Source organism: Rana temporaria, chromosome 2, assembly GCF_905171775.1.
Source record: "Rana temporaria chromosome 2, aRanTem1.1, whole genome shotgun sequence".
Lineage (NCBI taxonomy): Eukaryota > Metazoa > Chordata > Amphibia > Anura > Ranidae > Rana > Rana temporaria.
The window spans coordinates 102,996,168-103,016,196 of record NC_053490.1 but is presented as its reverse complement, the minus strand read 5'-3'; the positions used below and the strand labels follow the sequence as shown (position 1 = coordinate 103,016,196).

General features: G+C 40.7%; 1 protein-coding gene and 1 long non-coding RNA gene across 4 annotated transcripts in view; both read right to left on the bottom strand.

The window, feature by feature from the left end:
• The window catches only part of LOC120929306 (sterol O-acyltransferase 2-like), a 180,299-nt gene that overhangs the window by 138,689 nt on the left and 21,581 nt on the right, over positions 1-20,029 (bottom strand). For 2 of the 3 annotated variants that reach the window (XM_040340636.1, XM_040340635.1), the window contains exon 2: positions 18,263-18,312. In XM_040340636.1, coding sequence (XP_040196570.1) covers positions 18,263-18,312 — 50 coding nt within the window. Of the gene's footprint in view, positions 1-18,262; positions 18,313-20,029 lie in introns of those variants that run through there. The other variant, XM_040340637.1, reaches the window with a different exon arrangement.
• On the bottom strand, positions 8,998-13,659 carry LOC120929307. The gene is made up of 2 exons (XR_005747364.1): positions 13,331-13,659; positions 8,998-9,231 (listed from the first exon to the last, which is right to left on the bottom strand). It is a non-coding gene; the product is annotated as an uncharacterized LOC120929307 (long non-coding RNA).

Genomic DNA, 20,029 nt, shown 5'->3' with positions numbered 1-20,029 from the left:
CGCGCACGCCCGAAACACACAGCTCCCGGTCATGTCAGGGGAGAAATGCCTGACCATCTGTTCATACAATGTATGAACAGCGATCAGTCATTTCCCCTAGTGAGTCCACCCCCCCTACAGTTAGAACACACCCAGGGAGCATACTTAACCCCTTCCCTGCCAGTGGCATTTTTATAGTAATCAATGCATTTATATAGCACTGATTGCTATAAAAATGGCAATGGTCCCAAAAATGTGTCAAAAGTGTCCGAAGTGTCCGCCATATTGTCACAGTACCGAAAAAAATAAATCGCTGATCGCCACCATTACTAGTAAAAAAAAATATTAATAAAAATGCCATAAAACTACCCCCTATTTTGTAAACGCTATAACTTTTGCGCAAACCAATCAATAAACGCTTATTGCGATTTTTTTTTTCTACGAAAAATATGTAGAAGAATACGTATCAGCCTAAACTGAGGAAAACATTTTTTTTTATTTAAATATTTTTGGGGGATATTTATTATAGCAAAAAGTAAAAAATATACATTTTTTTCAAAATTGTCGCTCCATTTTTGTTTATAGCGCAAAAACTAAAAACCGCAGAGGTGATCAAATACCACCAAAAGAAAGCTCTATTTGTGGGAAAAAAAGGACGCCAATTTTTTTTTTGGAGCCACATCGCACGACCGCGCAATTGTCAGTTAAAGCGACACAGTGCCGAATCGCAAAAAGTGCTCTGGTCTTTGACCAGCAATATGGTCCGGGGTTAAGTGGTTGATTGTCGGGTTAGGGTTAATTGTCAGGTTAGGGTTAAGAGTAATTTAACCCTAAAACATTTTTTTTTGGAAATCTCATGAATAAATAGCCTCAAAGTTGCTGCGTGTATAGGTGACATTGTGCTTGTGGTTTTCTCAATGGCCTTTTTTACCCTCACAGTTTTGATGCTTTGCTTGGATTACTCAGCAGCAGCCTGCAACATCAGAACACATCCTTCAGGGACTGCATTCCACCAGTTGAAAGGCTAATTATTACATTAAGGTAATTCTTTACTTTTTGGTTTATACTTTAACCCACAAAGCGTTAATCAAATGAACAGGCACAGTAAGTGTGTATTTCACAAAATAACTTTATTTTTGAGGTTCCTTTAGAATTTGGTCACAAAAATATAATGTGTAGAATAGCTTCATTCTTTATAAAAAAAAATCATATCACAAAATAAGTAACAAGGTAGTAGGCTCATCCCTATTTCAATATAATAAACACAAATGTAGGTTTCCACCATATGTATTTTAATTATTTAAATAAAAACCACAGAACTAGGATTTTTAATTATAAAATATGGAAAGTAAATGGGTCTTGGGATGCCTCAGGTTGCTGGGAGGACAAAGAAGGAGCACTTTCTCCATAATGCTGTTCCTGAGCAATGCTTGGTGCATTTGTGAAACGGTAAGGTGGCCCCCTATTGCCCACATCTGGTGCTCCAAAACAGGGTCCTGGTGGCCCAAGTGCAGATGGCAGAGGAGGTTGTTGGTGTTCAAGATGTCGCAGTGGTGGTCTAGATGGGTATTGATTTCCTGGTCTGTAATTTTGTTGCATAGGCATCTGGTAGAATAATGGGGAGTTTGGGAAATAAGCATAAGTGGCTGTCAGTGCTGGCTGCAGTGGTAGATTTCTGTCTGTCTGCAAACTGTTCTGGGGACTGGGGAGATATGTTTTTTTTTTTTTTTTTCTTTTCACGTCAGACTCTGCTCACATAAAGCCGAGAGACTAGCTCACGGTTCGCCCGCCCTTAGCGTCTCTCTTGCGGCTTTGCATCATTCGTGGGGTTTTTTTTTTTTTTCTTTTTTTTTTTAAACATTGCAGGTTTAACATTTTTAAATATTTAAGTTAATCTTTTCCCGCTTAACAGGTCTCACAGCCTTCCTTGCTAGCGTAGCATAGTTAATCCCCCCCCCTTTTTTTTTTCCCCCCCCATCCCTTCCCTTCCCCCCCCCTCCTCCCCCCCCCCAGATCTGTGTGCCATGCAATCTTCTTTATGGTTTCTCAGCTATCTGCTTCTGTTATTCCCTGGGCGAACTTTTCTGAGGATTTAAACACTTTCCATTTTTCCCAAACCACCCTGTATTTGTCCACTTCTCCTATCTCTCTGCAGGCAAGGTACTCCATCTCTTCTATATATTCCACCCTTTCTATCCACTCTTTAATCGATGGCCTCTTTGGGTGTAGCCAGTTTTTGGGGATCAGAGCCTTAGCTGCATTTAACAACACTGGGACCAGAGTTATTCCATATTGTTTTTTTGTTTTTTCAGTTCCGTGAAACAAACAGGGCAGCGGGCTACATAGAATCGTCTCCCCTGTTATTTCTACAATATATTTCAGGATTTCTTTCCAATATTCCTGTATTCTCGGGCAGTCCCACCATATATGTAGCGTTGTTCCTTTTTGTTTACAGTTTCTCCAACATAGCTCAGAATTTCTTGGGTAAATCTTACTCATTCTTGATGGGGTCAGGTGCCATCGCACCATACATTTATAGTTTGCTTCTATGGTGGTGATGTCCGCGGCATGATTATATACTGCACCTATCATTTGTGTTTTATCGATTTTTTTACCGATATCGCTTTCCCATTTTTCTAAAAAGGGCAATGCTTCCTGAGTCTCGAGTTCTGTTAGTATCCCGTATACCTTTGATATACCGTGTGTCAGGGGCTTGTCCATGCTGCATATTTTTTCTATTGGGTATAGTATCTTATCTTCCCTAATTGGTTGTGGTAGTGTGCTAACAAAATGTTTTAACTGCAAGTACTCCCATTCACTCATGCTTTGTTCCCCTTCCCCTATTTTTATCTCTTGCCTTAGTTTAATTTTTCCCCGTGTAACAATATCTTTTAATTTTTTCTCCTCTAGGTGCTTTCCAAAGCGTGTTCCATTACCTGGTGGAAAAAAATTAGTGCCTGCTAATGGGATTAGTGGAGAGTTATACTCCCATTTTTCCCGTCTAAATATTGTGTCCCATATCCTAAATACGTTCCTTGTTATGTTATGTGTATTCGTGCTCAATTCCCTCATTTTCGGTGGTATCCATACATTTCTATATAATAGTGTCCCACTTAATATTTCTTCCATTCGTACCCATTTTTTTTTTGTGTGTGCATTTGTCCATTCTACCAACCTAGCTAAGTTTACAGCATAATAATATCTTTTTATATCGGGGAGCCCCAACCCCCCTCCTTTTTTTTTCATGCTCAACAATGAGTAGCTTAATCTGGCCTTTTTACCCGCCCATATATATTTTAAAATTACTGTTTTAATTACTTTAAAGAAGCTTTGCGGTATTTTTATTGGGAGCATTTGAAGTTTGTATGTTATCTTCGGTAATATCATCATTTTAAACGCGTTAATTTTACCTATCCAAGAAATATGTTTTTTTGCTAGGTTTTTCAAATCTTGGTTAATATCGTTAATTAAGGGGACAAAGTTGGCCGAGTAAAGTTTTTCAACTGTAGATGTAATTTTTATACCCAAGTATGTTATAGCTTCTTTTTCCCATGTAAATGGATATTCTTTCTGTAGTTCTTCTACTTCTTTTTTTTCCAACCCCAGATTCAAGATTACTGTTTTTATCGGGTTTATTTTAAAGTTTGAAAGTTCACCATATCTTTTTATTTCCTTTATGACATTGGGGAGGGAGACTCTAGGTTTGGTCAAATATAGGAGTATGTCATCCGCATACGCCGCCACCTTATGTTCTTCATCTCCCACTCTCACCCCCCCTATCCCCGGGTTTTCCCGGATTCTTGCTAACAACGGTTCCAAAGCTATTACATATAGGAGAGGCGAGAGCGGGCACCCCTGTCTGGTTCCGTTTTCCATGTTGAACACAGACGACATACTCCCATTGACCTTCACCCTTGCCGTTGGGTGGCTATACAAGTTCTTTACCCATTTCATGAACCTTGGTCCCAGGCCTATATTTTGTAAAGTTTCCATCATATACCCCCAGTCGACTCTGTCAAATGCTTTTTCGGCATCTAAGGACATGAGTACGACTGGGGGTTTCTTTTTTGGATCTCGTTGTAACAGTAACAGGGTCCTTATACTATTATCTCTTCCTTCTCTGCCTGCTACAAAGCCCGCCTGATCTGAGTTTATTAATTGCGGCATTAAACTTTTTATCCTAGTTGCTAATATTTTCGCGTATACTTTCAGGTCTGCGTTTAACAATGCTATTGGACGATAGCTGGAACACAACGTTCCATCTTTTCCCGTTTTAGGGATAATAGAAATATTTGCCAAAAGAGATTCTTTTCTCATTTCCTCTTCCTCTCCTATTTTGTTAAAATAGTTACACATCTCTGGGACCAAGAGTTCTCCAAATGTTTTGTAATATTTGATCGGCAAGCCATCTGGGCCTGGGCTCTTCCCACACGGTGTTTCCCGGAAGGCTTTGTATATCTCTTCTTGGGTTATTGGGGCCTCTAGAGATTCAATGTCATTTTGGGAAATTTTAGGTAGTTTCACTTCTTCTAGGTAATCCCTGATTTTCCTTTTTCTCATCTTTTCTTGCTCTTGAGTTTCCTTGGTTCTTATTGAATATAATGAACTATAAAAAGTCCGAAAGGATTCTGCTATTTCGGACGTCTTATATTTCATAAGGCCGTCTTGATTTTTTATTTTTTCGATGTAGTTTTTTTTTTTTTTTTCCCTAGATATTCTGGCTAAATGTTTCCCTGGTTTGTTCCCCCATTTGTACCTCTCCTTTCTAACATTTTTGAATATGTCTCTTGTTTCAACCTTCATCAGATCCCTAAGCTGGGTCCTCTTTACTATAATTTCTTGATATATTTCATTTTCTCCTCGCTCTTTATGCATTTGTTCCAGTTCAAATAGCTCAGTTGTTAATTTTTTCATGTTTAATTTCCTTATCTTTTTTTTCCCTGCTCCTATTGAGATTAGTTTCCCTCTGATGTATGCCTTATGGGCCTCCCATACGGTAGCTACCCTTACTTCAGGTGTATTATTAAAGGTGAAGTATTGATCCAAATCCGTTCTCACTGTGTTGTTTACCTCTATATCCTCTATAAGTTCTTCGTTTAAGTTCCATGATCCTTTTCTTTGCTCTATTTCTTTGAATCTAATTTCCACTATTACAGGGGCGTGATCTGAGATTGTAGATACACCTATTGAAGTTTTAACTACCTCTTCCAATAACTCGTGGTCTACCATTATATAGTCCAGTCTTGAGTATGTTCCGTGCACGGAAGAGTAATAGGTATAGTCTCTTTTATTTGGATATATAATCCTCCAGGGGTCTATTAAACAGTAACTATACATTTTTTTTCTTAATATTCTAAGCTGTTTGGTATTTCGCCTCTGAGCCCCGGATGTGCTATCCAGTTGATGGTCCATTGAGAGATTGAAGTCTCCTGCTAATATTACATGTCCTGATTTAAAGTCCATTAAGGCATTCAAAATCCCCCTCAGGTATTTATGTGGTTGACTGTTTGGGCAGTATATATTTGCTAACGTGTATTTTTTCCCTTGGAGTACTCCTTTTAGGAACAAATAACGACCATCTGGGTCTACCTTCCTATCTTCTACTGTAAAAGAGATATTCTTCCCTATTCCTATGGCAACCCCCTTAGCTCTCTTCTTTGGGGAGTCCCCATAGTACCAAATGGGAACTGCCCGAGAATACAATCTGACATTAGAATCCAACGTTATATGCGTCTCTTGCAGGAAAACTATTTCAGCGGAATACCTTTCAACTTCTCTTAGTACCATATGCCTTTTTTCAGGGCAACTGAGACCTCTTACATTGTATGTTAAGAAATTTATATTTGTCATAGTTTTTTTTTTTTTTTTCCGCTTTCGTGGGTATATATATTCTTTCCTATTGCATGACACACAGATCTAAATCCCTTTCCCCCCTCCCTCCCTAATCCTCCCCTCTCCCTTCCTACCCCAACTCCTCCTTCCCCTCCCTTCTCCTTCCCCCCCTCCACCAGTACCTTACCCCCTTGATCTTCATTTGGGGCTTTCTCCTCCCCTCCCCCCCCCCCCATCGATCCCTGACCTTCTGGTCATTTTTTAGAGCTTTTTCTATTTGGCGCTCCTGGCGCTCTTTTGCTCCTCAGGCTGAGGTGGAGTTCTATTTTAGCCCGGTCTCCTATCCCCCTATACTGGGGAACTGGTGAAGAAGCACTCTCTGGGTCTCCCCTCTCCCCAGTCCCACCCCGACAGTTTACTATCTTGACCCTCCCCATCTCCTTCCCACCCACAACCCCCCCCCCCACCGTTCCCCCCCTCCTCCACCAGTCAGCACTAATAATTTTTTGGTGTTGGGATGCCTAAACTATGACAAAATTCTGGTGTTTCCTCCAGAAACCTCAGTCTTGCCGAAACACCGTTTTTCCTGCCTATTAGGCACGCTGGGAATCCCCAATTATACTGAATATCATGCTCCTGCAAGACACCCAGCAATGGTTTTAAACTTCTTCTTCGTTTTAACGTCTCTTGTGACAGATCTTGATAAATTTGAATATTATGTTGATCATATTCTAACGGCGACTTCCCTCTCAATTTTCTCCATAGCTGGTTTTTCTCTTCCCAGTTTTCAAAACGCACAATAATGTCCCTTGGGTAGTCCTGTGCTCTCTCCCTAGGACGTCTTATCCTGTGTGCTCGTTCTATTCTGAGCGGGGAAGTTGTTTCTCTCTCTAATATTGGATTACAGATTTTTCTTATTATTTCTGGGAGGTCCTCAACCTGTGTCGTTTCTGGAACTCCGCGTATTCTTATGTTCTTTCTTCTGTCTCTGTTCTCTTGATCTTCTAATTTATACGCCTGTTCTCGTTGGTTTATTTTTAATGCTTTTATTTCATCTTCTAGCTTTTTAAGTGAGGTTACATTGTGGTCAACTTTTTTCTCCACTTCTTCCACTCTTTCCAATATATGCCCCATATTTCTCTCCATTTTTTCCATTTGCGTTTTGAGAGATCTTTCTAAAGCAGCGAACATTCCTTCCATTTCCCTTTTTGTTGGCAAAAGTGTCATATCCTGCGTTTCTCCCTTATTTCTCTGGTCTAAATCTGTTTCTTTATCTGTTTCACTATCTTGGTCTGTTCTGCTCTCAAGGAGTGATTCTGTGAGTATTTCTGAGTCCGCCAGGGTATTAGCTGGCCCTTTTTTCTTATCTTTTTTCTTTTCTTTTTCTGCTTGGCCTGCTCTACCAGTCGATGGTTTTTCTATATGCTGGTTATCCCCGTTTGTCCCATGGGTCACAAATTTGCACATTGGGCCTGGGCTTTGACTTAATCGGGGTACCTTTGGGATTGCCCCACCTTTCACTATTTTTCCTCTTGTGGTCATCTTTGCGCCTGAGTTGTAACTACGTCACTTTAGAGAGGTTCTGAGGGAAAACCGTTTGCACATGTGATAGGTGTGTACTGCAAAAAACTTTTTGATGTTTCTTATATCACAATCTAAAGTTCTTATAATATTTCTTCTCTTTGGTTTTGACTTGGAGCTATTTGGGGCACCCGGCTCATGTACTGACCTCCCCTCTCCTGCCCGTCTCCGGCGCCCGTATATCTCTAGGACCTCCTTCTACGGGTTTTCCTGGCTCTGTAGTCTGATTACCTGCAGTGTATATAATGCTTTTACCGATGCTTTTACCGATACTTTTACCGTTACGTCTTTTGATGTTTCATTTATCACAGTTTAAGGTTGCTGTAATATTTATGTTCTTTGTCATTGTCTTTAGCTTTACACAAAGGTATTCAAAACCATAGGCATGTATACTCGCCCCCCTCTTCTATCCGACTCCAGTGTCCGTCTATCAAATATAGTGCAAAAAGAGTTCCGTATGTCTTGTACACCAATTAATCCCCATAGAGAAAAAAAGAGAAAGTATCCAAAAAGGGAGCCACCAGAGAAACTATGAGGTTACCGACCTCCTTACAGGAACCCAAAAATACAGTGCTGAACTCATGTCTCTTATGTCACATTTTTTCACATTTTTATGTCACATTTTTTCATGCTTTCATATCAATCCCGATCATTTATCAGTCTCCTCAGGGAGGGGTGTCCCATTTGTTTATTTCTATTTTCTTAATTCTTAAGAAATAGGACGTTTGTACTCACCACTTCGATGGTTAGAGTGCACTGTGGTATGTACTTACCATTCCAATGGTTGTCTACATGAGAGGAGCTTACCATCTACTGTAATAGGTTCCAGGGTTTTCCCCACCTACTATTGTGGCTGTGATGTGATGGTAATGCCAGCCGCAGACTGGGTCCTCTTAGTCTTAGTCTGGGACTGATGCCCCATTTCGCTGGACTGCAGGGCTACAGAGCCAGAGAGCCACCCAGCACTGCGTGTCGCCCCCCCCCCGAGCCCCCCTCCCGGAGCCGCGCGGCACGCCTCCGCAGCGCATTCGCTCGCACTCTCCAGGGACCCGGGCAGATCAGGGAGACGCCACACCAGGACGCGGCACCGCTGCCTGTCAGACCGGAGAATCAGGGGAGACGAGGGAGACGCAGCACCGCCGCAAGCTAGTCAGCCGGGAGAGTCGAGGGAACCGAGGAAGCCGCCCACGTGACAGCCCACGTGTCAGGTAAACAGATCGGGGGAGACCCGTGCTGGTCCGCTCCAGCCAGCAAGGAGCTATGTTCCGAAGAGGGAAGGGAGGTGGAAGGGGGGGCACCGGCGCCCTAGTGGAGGGAGCGGAGGAAGCGGGGGATCCGGTTCTCGCTCATTTCAGCGTGGGTTCGGAGCATGGCTGGGGAGCAGGCATCCCGTCTAGCTACTCCTCCACACTGACCGCGCCATCTCTAGACTCCTCCCTCGATCCCGTGGGGAGATATGTTTTGATGCATTGCATCACAGAAATTTGCATCTCCATTTTCATGGCATCGGGCACCTGGTCAAAATAGAGGACAAGGGTATTGGCAAATTGTTGGGACAGTGACAATTGCTCAGTAAACCAATCAGACAGATCGTTTAATAAAGTGTAATAAAGTGTACATTTTTGTAGACTCTTTTTTATTTGACCGTTTGTTGCCACCCCTCCTCTTAGTTGTGAGACAATTGGGCACTGGTGCAGCAGTCCCCTCCCCCCCTCCTCCTGTTCCTCTTCTTCAGCTATCTCTGCCCTTTGCTGATTTGGAGATTGTGTGTTTGGAGGCTCCTGTGTTTGCGCTGATGAGTCTTCTTCACCAGGTTCATCATCCCAGCAGGTGTCTGTGCTGCAAATCACAAAACAAACCAGAACATTGCTTTTAGGGGGGCAGGTAATAATTGGACAGAAACACAGATTAATAATACCCTTTTTATATAAATTACCTTCGCATCTTCAGAATGGGTTGCAACAATTCAAGGTCTTTGGCAAAGGAGTATGGTGTGAATGACTTTGCAGCCGAACCACTTCTAATACTCCTTTCCTTTTTTTAAATGACTGGTAAAGCTATCCTTGGCGCTTTGCCATCTTGTTTGCAAAGCTTTTACTGCAAAACAATGAAAACATATTTTTGTTATCATTTCTGATACCTGGCAACTGGACACTCCATTTCTAGCCTGCATTTTCAGTTCTTGATTGGGAAATCAACTGTTACCTAATCCGGGACACGTGCTCCATCATTTGGGATGTTCTTAAAGAGGTGTAATTTTCTAGCAAATAAATGATGATTTTTCCATGTAGGAGAGGAATGTCAGAATTGGTCTGGGTGCTCCAGAACGCCTGATGGTGCTCCCTGCATGTTGGGCCTCTGTATGTAGCCACGCTGTGTAAAAGTCTCACACATGTGGTATCGCCATACTCGAGAGGAATAGCAGAATGTGTTTTGGGGTGTAATTTGTGGTATGCATATGCTGTGTGTGAGAAATAACCTGCTAATATGAAAATTTTGTGAATAAAAAATAAAATCTTGATTTTGCAAAGACTTGTGGGAAAAAATTACAACTTTAAAATACTCACAATGCCTCTTTCTAAATACCTTGGAATGTCTTCTTTCCAAAACGGGGTCATTTGGGGGGTATTTGTACTTTTCTGGCATGTTAGGGTCTCAAGAAATGAGATAGGCTGTCAGTACATCAGATGTGATCAATTTTCAGATATTGGCACCATAGCTAACTTTCACAAAGACCAAATAATATACACAAATTTGTACTTATTTTTAACAAAGACATGTAGCAGTATAAATTTTTGCGAAAATTAAGAAAAATTACAAATTTGCTAAATTTTATAACAGAAACAAAGAAAAAAAGTTTTTTTTACAGAATTTTCAGTCTTTTTTCTTTTATAGCGCAAAAAATAAAAAAAACAACGGTGATTAAATACCACCAAAATAAAGCTCTATTTGTGGGAAAAAAAGGTCAAAAATTTCATTTGGGTACAGTGTTGCATGACTGAGTAATTGTCATTCAAAATGTGAGAGCACCGAAAGCTGAAAATTGGTCTGGTTATTAAAGGTGTTTAAGTACCCAGTGGTCAAGTGGTTAAGATACTATTAACCACTTAAGGACCGCCTCCTGCATATATACGTCAGCAGAATGGCACGGCTGGGCACATGTACGTACAGGTACGTCCTGTACTAGTACCCAGCCGTGGGTCGCGGCGCGCTCCCGCAAACCCGGTCTGAAGCTCCGTGACCGGGACCGCGGGACCCGATTGCCGCTGGAGACCCTCGATCGGTCACCGGAGCTGAAGAACAGGGAGAGCCGTGTGTAAACACGGCTTCCCCGTGCTTCACTGTGGCAGCTGCACCGATCGTGTCATCCCTTTTATAGGGGGTCACAATCGATGACGTCACACCTACAGCCACACCCCCTACAGTTGTAAACACACTTTAGGGAACACATAACCCCATCAGCGCCCCCTTGTCGTTAACTCCCAAACTGCAACTGTCATTTTCACAATAAACAATGCATTTTAAATGTATTTTTTGCTGTGAAAATGACAATGGTCCCAAAAATGTGTCAAAATTGTCCGAAGTGTCCGCCATAATGTCGCAGTCACGAAAAAAAAACGCTGATCGCCGCCATTAGTAGTAAAACATTTTTTTTTATAAAAATGCAATAAAACTATCCCCTATTTTGTAAACGCTATAAATTTTGCTCAAACCAAATGATAAACGCTTATTGCGATTTTTTTTACCAAAAATAGGTAGAAGAATACGTATCGGCCTAAACTGAGTAAAAAAATATTTGTTTTATATATTTTTGGGGGATATTTATTATTACAAATATACAAAATTACATTTATTACATAAATATTACAAAAATATTAAATTTTTTTCAAAATTGTCGCTCTATTTTTGTTTATAGCGCAAAAAATAAAAACCGCAGAGGTGATCAAATACCACCAAAAGTTAATAGACCACCAAAAGAAAGCTCTATTTGTGGGAAAAAAAGGACGCCAATTTTGTTTGGGAGCCACGTCGCACGACCGCGCAATTGTCAGTAAAAGCGACGCAGTGCCGAATCGCAAAAAGGGGCAAGGTCCTTTAGCTGCATTTTGGTCCAGGTCTTAAGTGGTTAAAATCAAATTGCCTAATTTGTCTAATTTGCCTAATTTGTACTTGAATTTTTGGTAATCAAGCTGTTAGTGAAATACAAGTCCCATGAAGCATTGCAATGCTGACCGTTACAAGCATCACTGACAAAGGTTGAGGCATGATAGAACCAGCAGGACCACAGGCTGAATACACATTATGCAAAGGTCTATTAACTTTAGAAACAAAGGGACATTTTAATCTCCTACACTTTGGGGGCTACAATTGCTGGGAAGTGACTAGTTAGTCAAGTTTGTAGGAATTGGTTGAAAATAGAACATTTGGAGGTCTCTGAATTCATTATTTACAAGTAATTATTATTACCGAATTTAAACAATTACCAAAATTAAAAAATTCAAGTCAATAAAAATGTAATTCTAATTTAAAACATAATAATAGAATCTCCTAAAAAAATATGTCTAAAAATAAGAGAAAAGAATAGAATAAAATAAAAAGAGAATAACGGTTATATTTTTTATATTTTCTTTTATTCTCTATTATTTTTGTATTCTATTATATTTGAATTTTTTTGAAATTCTGCTGAGTTATAGAAAATTCTGCATAATTATACAAAATTAGGCAGAATAATACAACATTTTGAAAATTTTGCACAAATTCGTCAGAAATGTACACAAATTCTGGAATTTTGCACAAATTCAGAAGAAATTTACTCAAATTCTGGCAATTTTGTACAAATTCAGGACATTTACACAAATTCTGGAAATTTTGCACAAATTCTGAAGAAATTGACACAAATTCAGGAAAGTTTGCACAAATTCTGAAGAAATTGACACAAATTTGGAAAATTTGGGAATTTGACCCAATTTTATGAAAATTTGACCCAGTTTGAAGGGAATTTGACCCAATTTGAAGGGGATTTGACCCAAATTGAAGAACATTTTACCCAATTCTAAAGCAAAATTCCACTAACTCCGTCAAGTAATTTCCAAAATGTAGCGACTTTATCTAAATTAATTTAGGTAAATAACTAATTAAACCAAACTAAACGCTCAAAAATGTTTTTGTCCTGCACATGGACACATGCATAGTTACAGTGGATCTAAATAGTCTACACACCACTGCTAAAATGCCAGGTTTCTGTGATGTCAAAAAATGAGACAAACAAATAATTTATTTTCCTTTTCCTCCTTTATTAATACTGAAGTTTCATGGGGGTTAGGCCCCTTTCACATTCACATCCGTTGCGGATGAAAACGGGACATACATTGGTCCCTATGTGATTGCGGGAGTCAGCGGATGACCATCCGCTGACACCCGTAATCACCCGCCTCCGCAAAGATCTGATTTTTCGGACGGAAGAAAATCCTATTTTTCTTCCGTCTGGCGGATCGGATCGGGTGAACACGGAAATACGGTCCGTGTTCATCCGATCCCCCCCATAGGGGAGAGCGGAGGAAAGACTGGGATTTAACGGAGGATCCCCGCTGAGCTTGACGGACACACGAAGGCTGATCATTACTGATCCGCCCCGTGTGAAAGGGCCCTTAGTCAGAGGCACTTTAAATGATGGCAGGTGTGTACTGACTCCTTAACATGAGTTTGAATGTGATTGCTTATTTTTTAACACAGCTGCATCCCCACTTATACAACATTATTAGTAGTTATTATTTTGACTCCCCCCATAAAAGATTTAAGTACGTTTTTACCTTGAATTGCTACAGTTTATAGGTCACATTAAGGTGGAAAAAGTTATTCAAATGTTTTCTCTTTGTCTCATTTTTTAACATCACAGATGACATTTTAGGTGTGTGTAAACTTTTTCAATCTTACTTACATTTCAAGTCTGCTTGCTTCTTGGAGAAACTATCCCATTGTGGATACAACTCCTTGGCAATTTCAAGTCACCCCTGGTCCTGTTTTCTACAATCCTTGTGTTGGGGATCAGCAGGAGTGTACAGATAGGTTCTTGGCCTCACCAGGCTGATCAAATGCTCTGTCCTCACCATGTTTGTTGCAGCCCAAACTGGATTTGCTCATTCCCAAGGCATCCTGGGTAGTTTATTTTTAAATGGCAGGTGTTTGATCACATGCTGCTTCCAAAACCGCAAAATACAAAACGCATCAAAAACGCAACAAAAACGCATCAAACATTCAGGACTTGTGTATTTCTTGCATGCCCATTGAATTCTATTACATGCAAAATGCTGCTTTTTGCAGGAAAAAAGTCCCAGACCCTTTCCAAAAACGCAGAGGCACAAAAATGCATTGATGTGAACATGTTCCATAGGAAGCCATGTTAAAAATGTTCCCTGCATTTCTGCAAAATGCACCAAAAAACGCGTTAGTGTAAATGGAGCCTTATGCCGCGTACAGACGGTCGTTTTTTGTGATGAAAAAAAAACGACGTTTAAAATCATGAAATAAAACGACGTTTTTGAAACTTCATTTTCAAAAACGACGTTGCCTACACACCATCGTTTTTCCAAAATGTTCTAGCAAAGCGAGGTTACGTTCACCACTCTTTTCCATTGAAGCTCGCTTCATAACTAGCTTCTGAGCATGCGCGGGTTTAAAAACGTCATTTTAAACGTCGTTTTGCCCACACACGGTCATTTTTGGTGAAACAAAAAACAACGTTTTGAAAAACGACACAAAAAATTTGAGCATGTTCGAATTTTTTTTTGTCGTTTTTCAGAAGACATAAAACTAAGTTTTCCCCACACACGGTCATTTTAAATGATGTTTTCAAAAACGTCGTTTTTTTCATCACAAAAAACGACCGTCTGTACGCGGCATTACAGCGTGACGAATGTGCTATCTCCATTTCAAATGCTAGTTTTACCAGAACGAGTGCTTCCGTCTCATAACTTGCTTCTGAGCATGCGCGTGTTTTTCCCGTCATTAAAGCCTACACACGACCGTTTTTCACGAAATGAGAGCATGTTCTAAATTTGTAATGGCCATTTTTCATGTCGAAAAAAATGCTCTGGAGCCTACACACAATCGTTTTTAAAGACCAATTAAAAAAATTGCATTTTTCACTCCATGAAAAATGGTGTGTGTGTAGCGGCATAAGGGATTAATTTATACTGTGAAACAGTGAAAGTAATAATATATATTACTTATATCATATATATATATATATATATATATATATATATATATATATATATATATATATATATATATATATATATATATATATATATATATATATATATATATATATATAATAAGTACACCCAGAAGTAGGATATATGGGCATTAGAACTAGGAGTCAGACATGAAGCTCTATGAAGGGTGGAAGGGAGATATAAATCTTTTATGTTAAAGTAGTACTAATAGCTGAGACTTTTTTTTCCATGAATATAATAATTTTAAATATAATGCACAATACTGGTAAAAGTTTACTTTAAATGTAATTTGAATGCCTTATATTACCTCCAGTCTATCAGCCTCCATCTTCTCTGGGTTCAGATGCTGATCTTCCCTGCACACAGTCTTTAAAGTGATTTTTTTTTAAACAACAAACATGTTATACTTACCTGCCATGTGTAATTGTTTTGCACAGAGCAGCCCTGATTCTCTTCTTCTAGGGTCTCCCACCGCTCCTCCTACCTTCAGAGTGCCCCTATAGCAAGCTAAAAAGTGTAATATAGAGGGCCCATATAGTGAGGTAAAAAAATTCTGACTTTAGAACCACTCACTTCCTTCCCAGGACTACAAGTCCCATGAGGCATTGCTCCTCACACATTCACAGGTTCTCAGGCACTTACTGACATGTATGGATGGTGTACTGAGCTGTATGTGTGTTGCACTGTATATTCTGATATTTAAACAAATAATGCATTCTGTATGCAGGTCAAATAATCGGCTAGCCGATTAATGGATTATGAAAATAGTTGACAACTATTTTCATAATCAATTAGTTGTCGATTAATCAATTAGTTGTTTTGGCCCTACAGTGCACAAAGCAAGGTCCATAAAGACATGGAAGAGCAAGTTTGGAGTGGAGGAACTTGACTGGCCTGCACAGAGTCCTGACCTCAACCTGGTATAACACCTTTGGGATGATTTTGGGCTGAGACTGTGAGCCTCATCAGTGCATGGACTCACAAATGCGCTTCTGGAAGAATGGTCAAACATTCCCATAGACACACTCCTAAACATTGTGGACAGCCTTCCCAAAAGAGTTGAAGCTGTTATAGCTGTAAAGGGTGGGCCATTTTAATATTGAATGCTACGGACTACGACTGGGATGCCATTAAATTTCATGTGCATGTAAAGGCAGGCGTCCCAATACTTTTGGTAATATAGTGTATTTATAAGCAAGTAGGAGCAGGGATTTAATTTAGAAAGCCCTATTCTTTTATTTTGCAGAAATTAACTGTAAAGCTGCCTGGCAACCCCTGTTGAGCTGATGGGGCCGGGCCTGGTACAACAGAACCGGTTGTACTGCCTTATCAATGGCCCTGTAGATGAAGACAAAGGGAGAGAGAACTGTCCCCAGTGGAACCCCAGTTATGCTGACCACCCTGTCTGACACACAGTCTTGCAAATACAAATACTGTTACGTGTCTGTGCCAAAGGTTAATCTGCAAAGCCACAGGATCTGGGTGTAAAGCCTCGTACACATGACCGGTTTTCCTGCCAGGAAAACTGCAGGGAGAGCTTTTGGCTGGGAAAACTGGCCATGTGTATGCTTCCTTGCAGTTTTCCCGACAGGAAAACTGCCGGGAATCCCGGCGGGAAAATAGAGAACCTGCTCTCTATTTCCCGCCGGGATTCCCAGCGTTTTTAAACCCGGCAGTTTTCCTATGGGAAAACACTGCGAGGGAGGATACACACGGCTGGGATTCGCGGCCAAAGCTCTTCCCGCAGTTTTCCCAATGGGAAAACCTCTCGTGTGTACACAGGGAAACTAACCAAGCAGGTTCTCAGGTTTCCCGTTGGGATTCCCGGTGGACTTTATACCGCTGGGAATCCCGGTCGTGTGTACAGGGTTTGAGGCCAATTATCCTATGAACATGTTTTTATGGAATTTTTAATCACAATAAAAGGTCATCCTATAATGAAGAAGCTGCTCTCAACTATTAGGCCCTGCTCACATATCATGATTTTAAAAGCACAATTCACACAAGTTTTCAAATGTCGAGCATAGGGTAGCCCATTCACTTCAATAGTTTTCCCTATGTGTGTTTCTTGCACAAAAGATGCTCAGGGACCAAATGTTGGCCCTGAGCCAGGCATGGTTCTGCCAGCCGTAAAACCTGCCGTGGTCGGAGGTAGAGGGGAAGCTGTCGCCACTAAGGGACCGTCCACGCTGTTACCGGGGACCCCCGTGAGCAGCTGAAGCAAGTACCAGAGCAGTATTCTCACCAACCTGGGATGGTGAAGAATTGGGAAACTTCAGCAGGTGTCAAGCCAGGGATGCAGCCAGCGGAGGTGACGCTTGCAGAGCAGCCTTGTGTGCCAAGCCAGGGACCTAGCAGGTCAGCGGGGTGACGCTTGAGGAGTATCTGTGAGTGCCAAGCTAGGGACCCAGCAGGTACACAAGGGGTGATGCTTGAGCAAGATACTCAGTGAGAAGATTAGAAGAGCTCAGGAGATCCAGTGGCAGTGGATCGGTGGTTCTAGGTGATAGACTGGGAGCTCAGTTGAGTGAAGATCTAAAGAGATTGTGGAGGAAGTGAAAGAGTTCATTGCAACCTTTGTTAGAAACTTTTCAAGATTGTTACCATAGGAGACAGCGTATCTACACATGCAGATGTGGTGTCCATCTGGGTGCCTTTCCCTGCATGGCTGTCTACCTATAGAAGTCTCGGAGTCTGCTAATTGACATTGCAACTACTAAAGGGTGTCCTGGCTGTAACCCTCTCTTCCAAAGTTCTGTTTAAGAGAAAATAAATATCTTTGCATTCTAGAAGTGTCTGGTGCCCATGAATCTACCTTGCACTACACCCACCATGCCTCGTAACCCACTCAGCATAGAAGGATGTCAGTTGTAGGCATGTGCATTTCGTTTCGTTCCGAATCGAAATTCGGACAAATTTTTCATTATTCGGACATTCGGATGCATACGAATTCCCGAATTGCAATATTAATGAATTTACCGAATCCGAACAAACGTTTTCGATTCCGAATCGAAAACCCGTGGACGAAATTCGATCGGAATTAAAAAAAAATAAAAAAATTGATCGAAATTCGAAAAAAAATAAAAAAATATTTAGAATCGAATTTGAAAACAAATTCTATTCGAAAAGAGACTATTTGTTTTCGAATCCAGTCGAAATATTTTCGAATTCGACCGTATTTTTCAAAATTCGGTCGAAAACGAACGAATTACGAAAACGGTCGAAATATTTTCGAATTCGACCGGATTTTCGAAATTCGGTCGAAAACTAACGAATTCCGAAAACGAATTTAACACATGTAACGAATCTAACTTAACGAAATGAATTAAATAACAAATTAAAACGAAACAAAACACATTTTTCCCTTTTGCACATGCCTAGTCAGCTGTTCCTAACGCTGGAGGCCACCATTAGGCCCCAGGGGCCCTGGGAACCTTGCTACATTAGGATAGGGGTTGCCTATGTATAACATTCCCAAGAGTACGAAATGTGTGTTACAATAGTGGTATGGTGTGACCAGGCCCCAAAACACACTTCCTTCATTCTTATATACTTTTCACTGTCATTGATGAGGATGGTCTGACACAAACCATACATAAGAAAGTTAATCAAACATTTAGCCGACCACTTACCTCCATATGTCTTTTCAATTCAGTAGGGCTGTTAATATCAGATTCACCACCTGCAGTATTAAAAACAGCAGTCAGAGACCCAGAATTGGTGCAGCAACCTGTATTCCTTTCCTATCCCCTTCCTTCCTTAGTCCAACCCCATCCTTTCCTCAAAACCAGCAGTGGAAACCATTCAGTCTGGTTATCTCCTCTGTTAAGATCATTTCATTTTTTAAACAAATTTCTCATTTTATTACGGTCAATCCGAGTATGTACATTAGTATTTCTTCGCTGGAACCATAATGTATTCGGGAAAAAAAATGCATTTAGAACAGGAATTGAATAAATGTGTAATGAGTTTGTGTGTAATGGACACAGAACTATTCATATCAGCTTCTCCCTTAGGCCTCGTACACACGACCGAACATGTCCGCTGAAACTGGTCCATCGGACCAGTTTCAGCAGACATGTTCGGTCGTGTGTTGGGCCGACCGGACAATTTTCCGACCGAGCGGACAGGTTTCCAGCGGACAACTGTTTCTTAGCATGCTAAGAAACATGTCCGCTGGAAGCCTGTCCGCCAGACATGTCCGATGGTCAGTACGACTCATCAGACATGTCCTCTGGCCTGAGAACCCGCACATGGCGGCGGAGTGATTCGACGCATGGGTGGAAGCATTGAACTTCCGGGTTTGCGCGCGTCGCCGCGTCATCGTCGCCGCCACGTCACCGCGTCGTAACCGCGTCGTCAACGCAGGAAATTTGGTCTGATGGTGTGTACAGCCATCAGACCAAATGATCCCAGCGGACATGTCCGATTAAAACGGTCCGCGGACCATTTTCATCGGACATGTTGGGTCCTCTGTACGAGGCCTCATTGGCACTTATGATGTTATTGGAAAACACCTTATTGGCTGAATTTGGTCTGAAATTCTACTTTGAACAGTTAATTTTAGCAGCAATTTTTTACAAAAATAAACACATAATGCAAAGGATGGATCATGTATAAAGGGCCTCATAATTCATAGAAACAGAGAAGAGTGACTGCAAAAAAAGATCAAGCGGTCCATTGAGTCTGCCCTTTTTTCTATTTAACATTTTTGTCTGAGAATAGACCTAAGTTTATTCTAAGCAAGCTTAAATTTACTAATGGTACCTATATGGCAATAAATAAAGAGTATTCACGCGCTACTGTGGAACAGCTGAATGACAGTTGTGAAGGGGTTAAGTATGAATCAACTGCTACAAAACACTGAAAGTTAAAACCATGACCTGAGTGTGCATGAATATAAAAAGTAGTGCTGAGCTGTTGATAGATTTAAATGCAAAAGTATAAAAACACACAAGCATAAAAGCAATGATAATAAGTGCAAAGTGCAAAATATTGTGCAAATGGTAAACTAAGTAACGTGCCAAACAATATAATGTCCAAATAGACCTCAAATGCTGAAGAGGTGTATTTCACAATGTGAAATAGTAATGGAAAAAAATTCAAATAGTACAAGTGCAAATAACATCTGCTGTGAAATATGTAAAATAAGCATGAAATGGAATGCAAAGGTGCATTAGGTGAATGTGGTAAATTCCAAAGTGTGATGCAAAAAGAAAAGAAAAAGTCCAAAATGTTAAATCGCACATAAAACGTGATGTCTGCAAGGTGATGGCTTCTTCAGTGCCTTCTACTAAGGTGCAATTGTGCAGAGTGATGGCTCTTCAGTGCCTTCTGCTAAGGTAAATGGATGGCCCCTTATCTCACTGCTGTGAGTTTACAGCATATAAGAAAAGCCT